This window comes from Lithobates pipiens, unplaced genomic scaffold (genome assembly GCF_037356315.1).
Source record: "Lithobates pipiens isolate NorthernLeopardFrog02 unplaced genomic scaffold, aLitPip1_a1.2 Scaffold_8, whole genome shotgun sequence".
Classification (NCBI taxonomy): domain Eukaryota; kingdom Metazoa; phylum Chordata; class Amphibia; order Anura; family Ranidae; genus Lithobates; species Lithobates pipiens.
Window position 1 is genome coordinate 251615554 of NW_027507903.1, and position 13097 is coordinate 251628650.

Consider the following 13097-nt stretch of genomic DNA (forward strand, 5'->3'; position numbering starts at 1 on the left):
CAGTTTGCCCTGTGCAGCTGAGGCTGCAGAGAAAGGCACGTGTGCTTGAGCTTTGGGTGCACACCCTAATGTAATAGGCTGCACACACCTATGTCTAGATCTAAAGTTACTCTGGGACTTCAAATTAACCACTTCTGTACAATGCAACCCTTTTATTCAAATTATACATATCCTCTTCACAAGTCTAAGAAATATAAATCTATGAAAACACGATAAGTGAAAAACAAAATCTTGTTTGTATACGATAAAACAGAAATTACATTCTGTTATAAAATTTGTATCCTGCTTTTTATTCTTGTTTCAGGAAAATGTGAATGCAAGGAGCAAACATTAGGAAAACCAAAAGTTTTCTGTGGAATGAAATACTCCTATGGTGAGTATCAAGGAAGAAGTAGTCCTGTATCCCAACTGTGATTGGTCAATAACACTGAGCATTCATTCATCCTAAAAATACACAAGCCTTTTACAAAACAACTATTTTGTGGTGAAGCAGTAGTAACCAAGGGATAATGTTTCTGGATACATAGAAAGATTTTTGTCTGGATTAGTAGCAGATGCCAGAGGTTGCGAAAGTTGAACAATTATGACATAATGGGGGAGATTCTAAAGTCAGCTTGTTCAATTAAGCATTGACAATAAAACCTAGAAGCTGATTGGTTACTATGCACAGCTGCACCAGATTCTGTGTGAACCGGTTTTAGTAAATATCCCCGACAGTGTGACTCCATTTACCCCCAAATTTAATTTAATATCAATAAAATGGCACTCACAAGCATAAAGTTAAAAACAGCCCATAAAATCTCACACAGAAGTGCCAGTAAACCCAACAGTGTGCCCCTTGTGCAGTGTCTCACCCTCGCTCACTACCAGCGATACGTCACTTCCGGCGGGGGGTATGTCATCACTTACGGTTGCAGTGCAGTCCAATACTAACGCTTTCCATTTGCTGATTTTCTCAAAAGGTTAGCAACAGCATGTATATATTTTTGTTTATGTATTGGTCATTGATATATATATATATATATATATATATATATATATATATGGTATCTCACAAAAGTGAGTACACCGCTCACATTTTTGTAAATATTTTATTATATCCTTTCATGTGACAACACTGAAGAAATGGCACTTTGCTACAATATAAAGTAGTGAGTGTACCGCTTGTATAACAGTATAAATTTGCTGTCCGCTCAAAATAACTCAACACACAGCCATTAATGTCTAAACCGCTGGCAACAAAAGTGCATACACCCCTAAGTGAAAATGTCCAAATTGGGCCAAAAGTGTCAATATTTTGTATGGCCACTGTTATTTTCCAGCACTGCCTTAACCTTCTTGGGCATGGAGTAAACCAAAGCTTTACAGGTTGCCACTGGAGTCCTTTTTTATTCCTCCATGACCACATCATGGAGCTGGTGGATGTTAGAGAGGGTTTAGGTCTAGAGACATGCCTGGCCAGTCCATTACCTTTAGCTTTAGCAAGGCAGTGGTCGCCTTGGAGGTGTCTTTGGGGCCGTTATCATGTTCGGAATACTGCCATGCGGCCCTGTTTTCAAAGGGAGGGGATCATGCTCTCCTCCAGTATGTCACAGTACATGTTGGCATTCATGGTTCCCTCAATGAACTGTAGTGCCTCAGTGTCGGCAGCACTCATGCAGCCCCAGACCATGGCCTTTCCACCAGCATGCTTGACTGTAGGCAAGACACACTTGTCTTTGTACTCCTCACCTGGTTGCCGCTACACATGCTTGACACCATTGGAACCAAATAAATTTATCTTGGTCTCATCAGACCACAGAACATGGTTCCAGTAATCCATGTCCTTAGTCTGCTTGTCTTTAGCAAACTGTTTGCAGGCTTTCTTGTGCAACAACTTCAGAAAAGGCTTCCTTCTGGGATGACAGCTATGCAGACCAATTTGATGCAGTGTGAGGTGTATGGTCTAAGCACTGACAGGCTGGCCCCCCACCCATTCAACCTCTGCAGCAATGCTGGCAGCACTCGTACGCCTATTTCCCAAAGACAACCTCTGGATAGAATGCTGAGCATGTGCACTGAACTTCTTTGGTCGACCGTGGCGAGACCTGTTCTGAGTGGAACCCATCCTGTTAAACTGCTGTATGGTCTTGGCCACCATGCTGCAGCTTAGTTCCGGGGTCTTGGCAATCTTCTTATAGTCTAGGCCATCTTTATGTAGAGCACCAATTCTTTTTTTCAGATCCTCAGAGAGTTCTTTGCCATGAGGTGCCATTTTGAACTTCCAGTGATTAGTATGGGAGAGTGAGAGCGATAACACCAAATTTAACACCTGCTCCCCATTCACACCTGAGACCTTGTCACACTAACGAGTCACATGGCACTGGGGAGGGAAAACGAATTGGGCTGAATTTGGACATTTTCACTTAGGGGTGTACTCACTTTTGTTTTCAGCGATTTCGACAATAAGACCCCTTTCACACCACACCACCCATAGCGTGGGCAGTAAAACGCCGCTATTTGCGGCGCATTTCAGCTTTTACCCCCGCTAGCGGCCGAGGAAGGGTTAAAACCGCCGGCAATACGCTGCAATAGCTGCGTTTTGCCGGCGGTATTACAGAGCTGCCCCATTGATTTCAATGGGGAGGAGCAGTAAATACACCGCTCCTTCACCGCTCCAAAGAAGCTGGAAAAAGTCCTGCCAGCGCACTGCTGTAGTGTGAAAGCCCTCGGGCTTTCACACTACACATAATGGTGCAGCTTCTTTAGGGCGGATTGCAGGAGCTATTTCTAACACTATAGCGCCTGCAAAACGCCCTGGTGTGAAAGGGGTCTAATGGCTGTGTGTTGTTATTTTGAAGGGGCAGCACATTTACACTGTTATACAAGCTGTACACTGACTACTTTACATTGTAGCAAAGTGTAATTTCTTCAGTGTTGTCACATTAAAAGATATAATAAAATATTTACAAAAATGTGAGGGGTGTACTCACTTTTGTGAGATGCTGTATATTATATGACCAGCACTAGGACTTTATGGGTTATAGCACTACAGCTTACACAACTAATTCATATATAAATGGTTGTGCCAGTTTGGATGGCAGGACTTCCGCCTAAAAAAACAACGCTTTCATGGGCGTTAAACAAACTTTCTTGATGTTTTTTTTCAATGCCTGAAAAACACAAACATAGCATGTGAACACAACATGAACACTATAAGCACGTTAATAAACATTTCATTTTAGTTTTTCATAATCAACACACATATGAACGAGCTCTAACAGATCTCACTGCTGAACAAAACCAGGGAGCTTGATTTTTATAACTGGGATACCAAAAATACATCACAAACCTCATACTTTGTTAAGTATCTCAATATAGGTGATTGTAGTGGTGTTTTAGGCTGTTGGAACCTAAATTTGTTGTTTTGTGGGCTTGTTTTGGCTTTTTTAATTTGTGTATATCTTGACCAGAGGTTATCACTCCTGGAATTTAGGGTAATTAACAACCTCTGATCAATTGTATAGTAGCTTGTGTTGCATTTCATCTGGCTAATAAAATATGTATTTATGCTTTGCATTCGTGCAATGTGTGCATTAAACTCCCTTTACATTTGTTAACGCTGTCCCCACCTGTTTCCTTTCTGGGAGTGGATCAGGAGATAAGTTATGCCCAACAAAGACAGGGTGCCCTGCAAAGAAAGTTCAAGGGGTCTTGTGTCAGTGAAAAATTATGATTATGTGTTGCTCTAGCTTCCTGAGTGTGATAGTGATGATATTTAATCTTTCTTAATGATAAGGGGTGTAAGCAAAGAACAAATGAATAAATCTTACTGTAGCACACAGATCCTTCACCCTTTCATCACTCTATGTATGGAGGAGGAATATGAGCTTTATTACAAGCACAATTCATCACCTAACTACACTCCAGAAGCTTTATAAGAAAGAGCAAACTGACTTGTACTTTGTCTGTAAACACAACAGCTTGAATCTTTCTCTTAATCACTGATCTGCCTATTCCAGTAATAAAGCTATCATTTGATCCCATTTAGAAAAACCAGAGAAAATACAAGTGCCAGTTTAGCCCAAAAATTACAGCCTTATTAAAGTGGTTGTAAAGCCACAACGTTTTTTTACCTTATGCATTCTGTGCATGAAGGTAAACATCCTTCTGTGTGCAGCAGCCCCCCTAATACTTACCTGAGCCCCCTCTCGATCCAGCGATGTCCACGAGAGACTTGCCTCTCCCGGAACTTGCACTCCTAATTGGCTTTTTGCAGCAGTGCATTATCACAGATATTGAGCCAATCAGGAGACAGAGGGATGGGGTGGCGCCACGGGTCTGTGTGTGAGTGAACAGACAGAGCTGTTGATCAGAAGAGTGTCTGCTTGGGTGCCCCCATATCAAGCTGCTTGCAGTCGGGTCACCAGGCAGGAGAGAGGAGCCAGGGTTGCCGCTGTGGGTGCCAAGAAGAGGAGGATCCGTGATGCTCTGTGCAAAACCACTGCACAGAGTAGGTAAGTATAACATGTTTTAAAAAAAAAAGACTTTACAATCACTTTAAGCAAGTAATACATAGCGCACTAGTAATGTGCAAGCTATCAAAATAGCCGTTTAAATTTCAGTTTACTGTAGTCAAATGAATTAAAATGTGGTTTTTGATAAAGTTTTTTTTCAAATTATAACTGCTCTCTACCAGTTTCAGTAATGTAAAATTTTTACCTCTTATTAAAATAAATATGTGGTGGAGTACTTAAAGCCCCACTCCAGGAAAAAGAAAAAAATCCACCCCTGCAGTTGAGGTCCCTCTGCACTGAAAGGGTTAAAAGCTTGGTATGCCTGGTGATACTGTACAAGCCACTTTACTTACCTTACATCTCCTCTCCTGCCAACCCTGTATTGGATGCTGAGGAGGCTGGAGTTCAGCCGGAGCCTTTTGTAGCTGCCATGGACTGGTTGCAGGGCTGGAGCAAGGAATGAAGCTGGCTATACATGATTCTTTTTTTTTTCAACCAGTGGGTTGAGCCGATTCCTCCATTCGCACAGGTAGATGGGGAAATTCTTCCCACTGCTCATTTGTATTCTGACAGCGGGGGGCCTTCCCTGCAGTCAGAATAAAATAATTAGTATTGTAGACCAACTTGTGTACAACCAGTCTGCCCATGCATAGATCAAGATTTGTCCGGTTCCTGCTGAACCGGACACATTTCAATCCATTTATGGCCAGCCTAAGGTGTTCCACCTTGATACTCTGCCCCTAGACTAAAAAAGCATTTATTTCTTGCAGTGCAAGGGTGGATTTTTATTATTTTTCCTTGAGTTGGGTTTTAAATATAAGTGCATCTGCATTTACAATTTTCTTTTAGTCACACTGCAAAGTTCCACAAATACCCTTTGATCCTGCCAGTGAAGTGCACCTAATGCAGCTTTCTTTGATGGTGTGGCAACGATGCTGTGCTGCTCCTTAATTCAGAGCACTCATGTAGGTTGTGCCTGCTTGCCCTACAGTGGAATAAGAGAATGTTGCATGGGGCATGGCTATCAGCATCGTCATACCTTATTTCAAGTCAGACCTAGTCCTGCCCACTGCTTTTTGAATTGGTAGAACTGATTATGTTGCTGAAACCTTTCCACTGTGAGCTGTAGTATCTCGGAGGGGGCGCATGTGAGGCACAAATGAAGGAGGCTCAATAACGGAGGCTCAATAACAAAAGTTTTTTTTTTTACTTTGAGGCTTGTGTAACACATAGTAACTGGATTTAGGACTTGTTTAGACAGTCATACAGGAGCCTTTAATTGTACTTCAAATGTGTGCATTAGTAGGGATTTTCATTACCATCCTTTTATGCGTATCATTTCTCAAATTATTTTTACATTTGGATAGATGTTTTTGGTTGATTGTTAGCAAAATAGTTTTCCTAATCTGTTTTCTAAATATTTCTTCTGGGACAGTGCTGAAAATAAAGATACTGTCAGCCCATGATAGAGGCTCTCACGCTGAAGTGAATGTGAAGATTAAAAAGGTTTTGAAAATGACAAAGTTAAAGATCTTAAAAGGAAAAAGGACTCTATATCCAGAATCATGGACGAACCGTGGCTGCACATGTCCTATTCTAAACCCAGGTATAGTATCTCTAATCACTCATTGCACGTATTTCTGAGAGGGAAATTTGTTGTAGCATCTTTAGGGAAAATGGGAATAGTGCTGCTAGCTATAGTAATTACTTTTATTTTTATTTTGTTGGAGCACTTATTAAGCAATCAATTTGGTGCTCTATATGACTCCACTTCTGCCTTCATTTAAAAAAAAAACGTATGTAGATTTCAAGCACCCAATTTTTTTGCAGGGAGTTCCTTCGCATGTGATTGGATAATTGAAGTGAACACAGCTTCACTAGACAAAATGCACATTCTACTGATTTAGGGATGTCTACCCAACCAAACTTGTGTAAGCCAGCCTTAGAATACACATCCATTTATCATTTAGTCTGGCACATTAAATGTCTAGCATGACAAAAAGCATATTCCATTCCAAAATTAATTTGTTCCTGTCATGTGACTTTTAGACATCATCGTGATATCCTCTAATATGTAGACTTTTTCTCTCATCACACAAAGGACTTGAATCATTACTATTTAGAATTTGCTGTCACCATTAGGTAAATGGACACTGGCCAAAAAAAAAGCAGGAATCCCCTTTCAGGAATTAACCTTCCTAGCTCAGCCAAGCTTCAGTTTCTTAGCTTGTGTCTATAGGATCTGGATTGGTCACAACAGCCTAAAGGCCAAATTGATTGTACCCTGACCCCACATACAATAGTGGATACAGCCACCTTTGTCTCTGGAGTACAGTGTATCCTGTGATCTTTCTTGCAGGGTGCTATACAGGTCCAGGACAGTGATCCTGCTGGAGGGAAGTTACGTCTCTCAGGCCCTGCGTGATTGGCCATGATGAGTGAAGATTGGTTCTACTGGCCCTATAGCTATGGATTGATTAGTACAGCTGTTGTTATAGGGATCCACGAGGCAGTCCCCCCTCTCAGTGTTCCCTGGGTTTCTAGGACATTTTGGTAGTTTTTCCTATGGAAGTGGCATATGGCAGAGAGCAAGTGGGGTGCTTCGTTGCATCTACGTACACGCAGGTGACATTTTTTACCAGTTCCAGGGCATAGTACAAGCCTTCCTGAGCTCATGGTCCTGCACTGTTGCACCACCATGGAATCCATGAGGCCATTATGCCTTCAGCCCTTAACAGCCATAGATTTTGCTATGTCAACTGGGCACAGCAAGCATTTGGACACTTGTCTACGGGTGGTGACTTGCCAAACAGGTTTTCAGGCATAAACTGACACTCCTCTCAGTTGGATGGCCATTTACCTGCAAGGATTACTGGTGCATTTACCAGTCTGCTAGCCATAGTATCGTGAAGGCAGAGAGGTGGAGGGAAGAATGATGGGGTGTTGGGGCAAAGGAAGAGGAGGTTGCTGTTGAGGATCAGGAATCCTCTGTGTACATGTACTCCCAGGAGGAATCCAGGGTCCAGGCCTGTCTCAGACAGAGAACCACAGTGGGCTTTCTAATGGATCTAATGCACAAAAATCTGAATAAGTAAACTAAATTACCACTCCAGAATCAATTTTCCCTAAAGTCACTTGTTTTAAATCTTGGTGGCCACCACAAAAACCCAAGTCATTTCCAGTGCACCCTCACATACAAGAAGTGATGTATGCCGATTAGGCTGATTTGGAGAAAGTGTTTTCCCAAGCGAAGCATTTTGCACACCAGTACCGCATGGAGGAGGAATTATGCAAAAAATTAGGTTCTCCTGCTGTTGCCCCAGATATTTCCTATTTAAATAACACCCTGATGGTGGAAGAGGTCCTGGTCTTTAAAGGCACCACAGATAAGAGGCAGGAGGCCATCTTTATAGTATGCTCCTCTTTGGAAGGAGGGGCTCTGATGGGTGCAGTGGAAGTTTGTGAAACCCTTAAGATATGGACAGAGCGCATGTCCATTCCAGATATTCAGAACTGGAAAAACCTGTCAATTGTAATCCTGGACGATTTACTTGGAGCCCTGAGTTTCTCAGTAGGTGCCTTGGAAGATTTCATATGGCAGTTTTCAAGGGTTGGCACCATATCTGTCCACATGAGAAGGATCCTATGGTTTAAGTGTTTTTTTGTTCTCTGCAAGAAGTAAATCAAGAGGCTGCCCTTTGAGTAAAAACATGTGTTTTGACCATCCTTGGATGCCTTCATCCAGAGGCCAACGGTTAAGTAGAATGAAATTTACTTTGGTAGTTCACATACATATGTACCGGATTTCATATATTTATTTAACTGCTTGGCTCAAGTGGCACATAACAATGCTAGCGTTGTTACCATGGAACATGCCTGACTATATGTTAGGCCAGTGATTCCCAAACTTTAAACAAATGTTTTGTTAAATAGTTCATGATTTCCAAGATGACAAAATACAATTTTTGGAAAAGTTTAATAATACACAAATGCTTGGTGCTCTCCACAGGTCTGGAATACCTTGTTGCAGGGTATGAAGATATACGCACTGGTCGCCTCATTGTCAATATGAAAAGTTTTGTCCAGCCATGGAAACCTGCTCTGGGCAAGAAAGTAATGGAGATTCTGAAAAAGGATTGCGTATGACAAGAGAAAACAGAGCACTAAAAACAGGAAAATAAAGAAGCCATCCTAGGATGAAAGTTTAAATTACAGTGGACAGGGGGGAGAGTGCAAAAGCACCTATAAAGATCAGGCACTTGTTATGATGTAATTCTTCATCTGGCTGCTTTACAAGACGTACATTTGCTTTGCTGCTAGATAGAACTTCCTCTTTGTCAGTGTTCCGATGGCGTTGTGATGTTATAAAACAATGTGTCTTATGGCCACTTGTGCAAGGTGAATTCTCTATTGTCAATTTATATTGCTGAAGGTACCAGAGAACGAAAATACAGACTTTTGACATTGAGGAAGTGCTCCGAACAGCTTCCTTGAAAATGTTGATAAGGCCCCCTGATGTATTCTTCATAGGATTAATTGAAAAATCCAGCAGAAGATGGGGGGTGGAACTAGATGTTAGGGAAAGATCTTCCCGCAAGATCCTCCTTGAATTGTAAATAGTATGTTCTACAAAGCACTTTACTAATTGTTAATGCCTATTGCAAAAATTCCCTTTTGCTTTTTTATTTTTTAAACAGGACAATGGGGTTTAGTAAGCTATAGAACTGAACCCACACTATAGACACCTTTAAAAGGACTGTATTTTATGTGTTTTTATATTATTTGTTGTCTTCAAAAGATTTATTTATGTTGCAAAGCCATTTCATGACACAAGACATACAATTAAAAATGTGGACCTTTATGTTGCATGCAGTTTTTTTGTTAGCCCATTTTATAGCTTTTGGAAATGAAAACATGCAGAAAAGTTTTCTCTTGCTGGAATTTTGGATAGCTAATTGTGTTGTATCAACCTAATTTTATTGTGATCCAAAAGCTATTTGTAGGTATTGGAACAATCATGTGGTTTACATCTTGATTTCAATAATGAAATGGAATATGAGGCTTTGTTTTAAGCACTGCCTCCAGCTTTTTTTTTCTGTTACACTTCTACATTTTAAAGAGGATAAGTGCTGTTGATGCTTTTTAAAGCTAACAAACTTTACCAAACTTTAAATGGTTGCAAGGTGTAAATGATCCAGCTGCCAAAGGATCTTTCTTTAGAAGTGCGCAATAATACATTTTAAAACCCTACTACTGTGGATTTTTATGATTCTGCATATAGCCTGATATCTCTCCCATCTCATATGGTGAAAGGGTATGCACTACCCTTTCAAGAAATTTTTATCTGATAACTGTATAAAGCTCTTCTAAGCCTATCCTACCTAGGTTTTATGTTCCATTAATATATGTTGCATGTTAACAGTTTATACCATATCATCTCAGATAAAGCCTTGAAGTACCATATACTGTACATTAGATGCCTTCCTATTTGCCAGCAGGGTCAATCAGCAACCTGTTTTATACCTTCACCTGTACTAGATATCCTAAGGGGATCTCAATCAAAGGATTGGCCGCAATGCTTTTTTTATTTTCATGAACACAGTTTTCAGGACAAGCTTCGAGATGTTCCTCCTTATTCAAGGTCCAAGAACTGTTAATCAGTACTACTTAGACCTTGAAGAAAGGGATATACCCTGAAAGATTGTCCTGAAAATGTATATATTAGTGCAAAATTTTACAAATTTTTGTATATAAATAAATAATAATAAAAAAAGTATCATGGGCACTTGTTTTTGTTATAAGTGCGCTAATACAGCTACAATCACTTCAGAGGTTTGGAATAGCCAAAACTCTAGTATTCTGTATAGAATCTGACCAACACTCACACCTTCTTAGTATTGTGTAACAAATACTTCCAGTGCTTCAACAATTGTGATTCACATTAATATAAATATAAAGTGCAAATATGTAATAATAATTTTCCTTGGAAGCTGAAAAAAGTGCATTCATAGTGCATTAAACATGTTTCTAATAATCACAGAATTAGTGTCCATATAGAGTGTCATACAAATGTGTCAACTCTTCAATACTGCACCCGTGCTTCTTCAAACTCCCCTGAGAGTGATCACTCACTGGAATTTTCTGACCCCATTTATTAGATAGGTAAGTCAAAACTGTGCTCTAGTCTTGTTAAATTCCTCCTCCAACTTGCGCAGGAACTATCTATGCCGAGTAGCCCCAAATTGTCTTGTGATGCACCTTAGTTTGCTGATCACAATTTGAAATAAAATCTCAGCAAAGTAGGTAGGATGCTTAATTTGGTTTGCTCCTGACTCAGCAGCACTTGCCTACAAAAAATACAGCAGTGACAAATGGCTAGTCATTTACTCTTACTTTGGTTTCACCTGAGGCAGGGAATTCTTTTTTCACCAAATCCGAAATACTGAAATTGTAACATTTAGGTATTGATGTTTACTAACTGGGTCCAGGTCACACAGTACAACTTCCGAAATAGAGCTGGCGCACTGAGTATCTCACATGCAGTGTTCAGAAAGGATGGCAAGGGCTCCAACTGTCATCAATCACTATCAAACGAAGGAGCAGGCCATCTGACCATCTGTTTCTGTGTATGCGTTCAGCTTAAAGGGACTCGTCTGTAGCTGCCAGTTGGGAGAATGCTCGTAAAGGGATGAAAACACCACAGTAAATACTGCAGGCCTAGTATTATCTGCTCAAACTGTAGCTTTTGCTTGGTAGTTTCTATATACAAGCACACTTTTAAGATAAAAGCACTTTGGAATTCCCAAAGGGTAACATAATTATTATGTCTATGGCCAGTTTTAATGGCTTTATGTTGGCAGGAGAAAAATTGCATATCGCAAGAGTAAAACTGGCCCAATGGAATCAGGATACTACAGACAGCTCCCCCCCCCTTTCTCTTCTTACTGACACATTCTCACTCTGTCTCCCTCTCTTAGTAAGTAGTGTTGGCAGAGGAAGGTGTGCTGATATGTAATCAACTTCTTATTTTAAATAGGATCGTTTTTTACATACTGTAAATATCTAAGCTGACTTTATCAAGATATACAAAATACTTTCAACAAACTCCATTAAATCTGAGGGAGGTAAATGTAATAAATGAAAGTTATTAAGAAATACTGAAGAGATGACATCAGATTCACAGTTTAAAGCTATATAATGAATAACACGATGTAAGTATTAACAATGTAATTTAGAACAGATTGCCATAGTAGAAGAATCTCTGTAGTTCATTACTGTGTGGACATTAATCCCTGTAATGCTATCAGTTGCATACGACGAAATGTCTTTCAGGTGATATTGCTTACTCTGCACATGGTATAGCTGAATTCATCATCAACAATATCAGATAACTATAATTCATCATCCAATTTATAAATATTTTAATATTGTATGTGCTAATGAAAAGTAACAATAACAGATGTCTCATTATAGTTTAAGAACTGCGTCATGTTAAGCTGGAGTTATCTTTCACAGCCCACAAAATGCCGACAGATGTAAGAGAGCAAACTAAACCATTAATAATAATAACAGTCAACTGCTTCAGCGATGGTTTGTTGCCGCTTGGTACGATTACTGATTGGATTCCATTTATCAATGTTACAGTATTACTTAACATGGATTTAAGGTACATCAAAGGACTTTTTTTTTTTTACCAAATGGCATTAATAAAAGACCTAGGATCATACTCCCAGGGCAATACTGCTCAAATGTTTAATTTAAAATGCTACATCTTATAAGATATATACAGTACATGGTTTAAAAAACAATTAATTTTTAATCCCATTGATGTTTAAATAAAGAATTCAGTTTGTGCAATTGTTATTGGGGACAGTCTCAATGAATAACTCTCTCTGGAGGGTTAAAATATTCTGATGACACTTTTTAGCCCACACATCTACAGCCCTCAGACACACACACACACACACACACACACACAACAGACTTACTGGTAGTTTATATGGCATAAAACAAAATAAAGTGTCATTAAACGTAAATTTTTTTGGTGTGATTGTCTTCATAACCATTTCAGCATACATTTTTTAAATCCTAGTAAATACCTGGTTGTTCCTGCTTGTTAACTTACCTTCCCTATTTTGAGTGGCAACAGACTAGAAGCTGTTCCTCTGTATCCTCTGTTGCAACTCATAGTGCACATGTTTTGGCAAGATCATTTCTACTTCCTCCTTTCAATGGATGCAGCCCTACATGACTTCCTTGATAGATTATCGGGGTGTCCAGAGTGTTGTCCACAGCTACTCCCCCCTTCTTTCTGTCCCATGTGACAATCAGCATCAGATTGTGGGATGGCTCCAGCAGGAAATAAAGGCACATACACACAAAATATGAAAATCAGTTGGAAAAATTTGTACAACGAGCTAACGATTTTCAGAACGTTAGTATGGTGCTTTCGACAAGCCATTTTTGCTTTTTTGTCAGACAAAAGCTGGATTGCAGAGTATAAAATTTTTGTCAGATGTGAACTCAACGTCCGATTTTCGTTTCATTAGTACGGTTTACGTACAAAAAAATTTGTAAGAGCACAACTACGTATGCTCAGAA

The 13097-nt window shown here is 39.8% G+C and overlaps 1 protein-coding gene across 2 annotated transcripts in view; it reads left to right on the plus strand.

Moving 5' to 3' along the window:
• Positions 1 to 9357, plus strand: part of NTN4 (netrin 4) — a 185343-nt gene extending 175986 nt beyond the window's left edge. For both annotated transcript variants that reach the window (XM_077470221.1, XM_077470222.1), the window contains 3 exons: positions 305 to 373; positions 5932 to 6102; positions 8506 to 9357. In XM_077470221.1, the coding sequence (XP_077326347.1) occupies positions 305 to 373; positions 5932 to 6102; positions 8506 to 8642 (377 nt within the window). In that variant the 3' untranslated portion in view covers positions 8643 to 9357. The remainder of the gene's footprint in view (positions 1 to 304; positions 374 to 5931; positions 6103 to 8505) is intronic.
• Positions 9358 to 13097: the final 3740 nt, after the last annotated feature.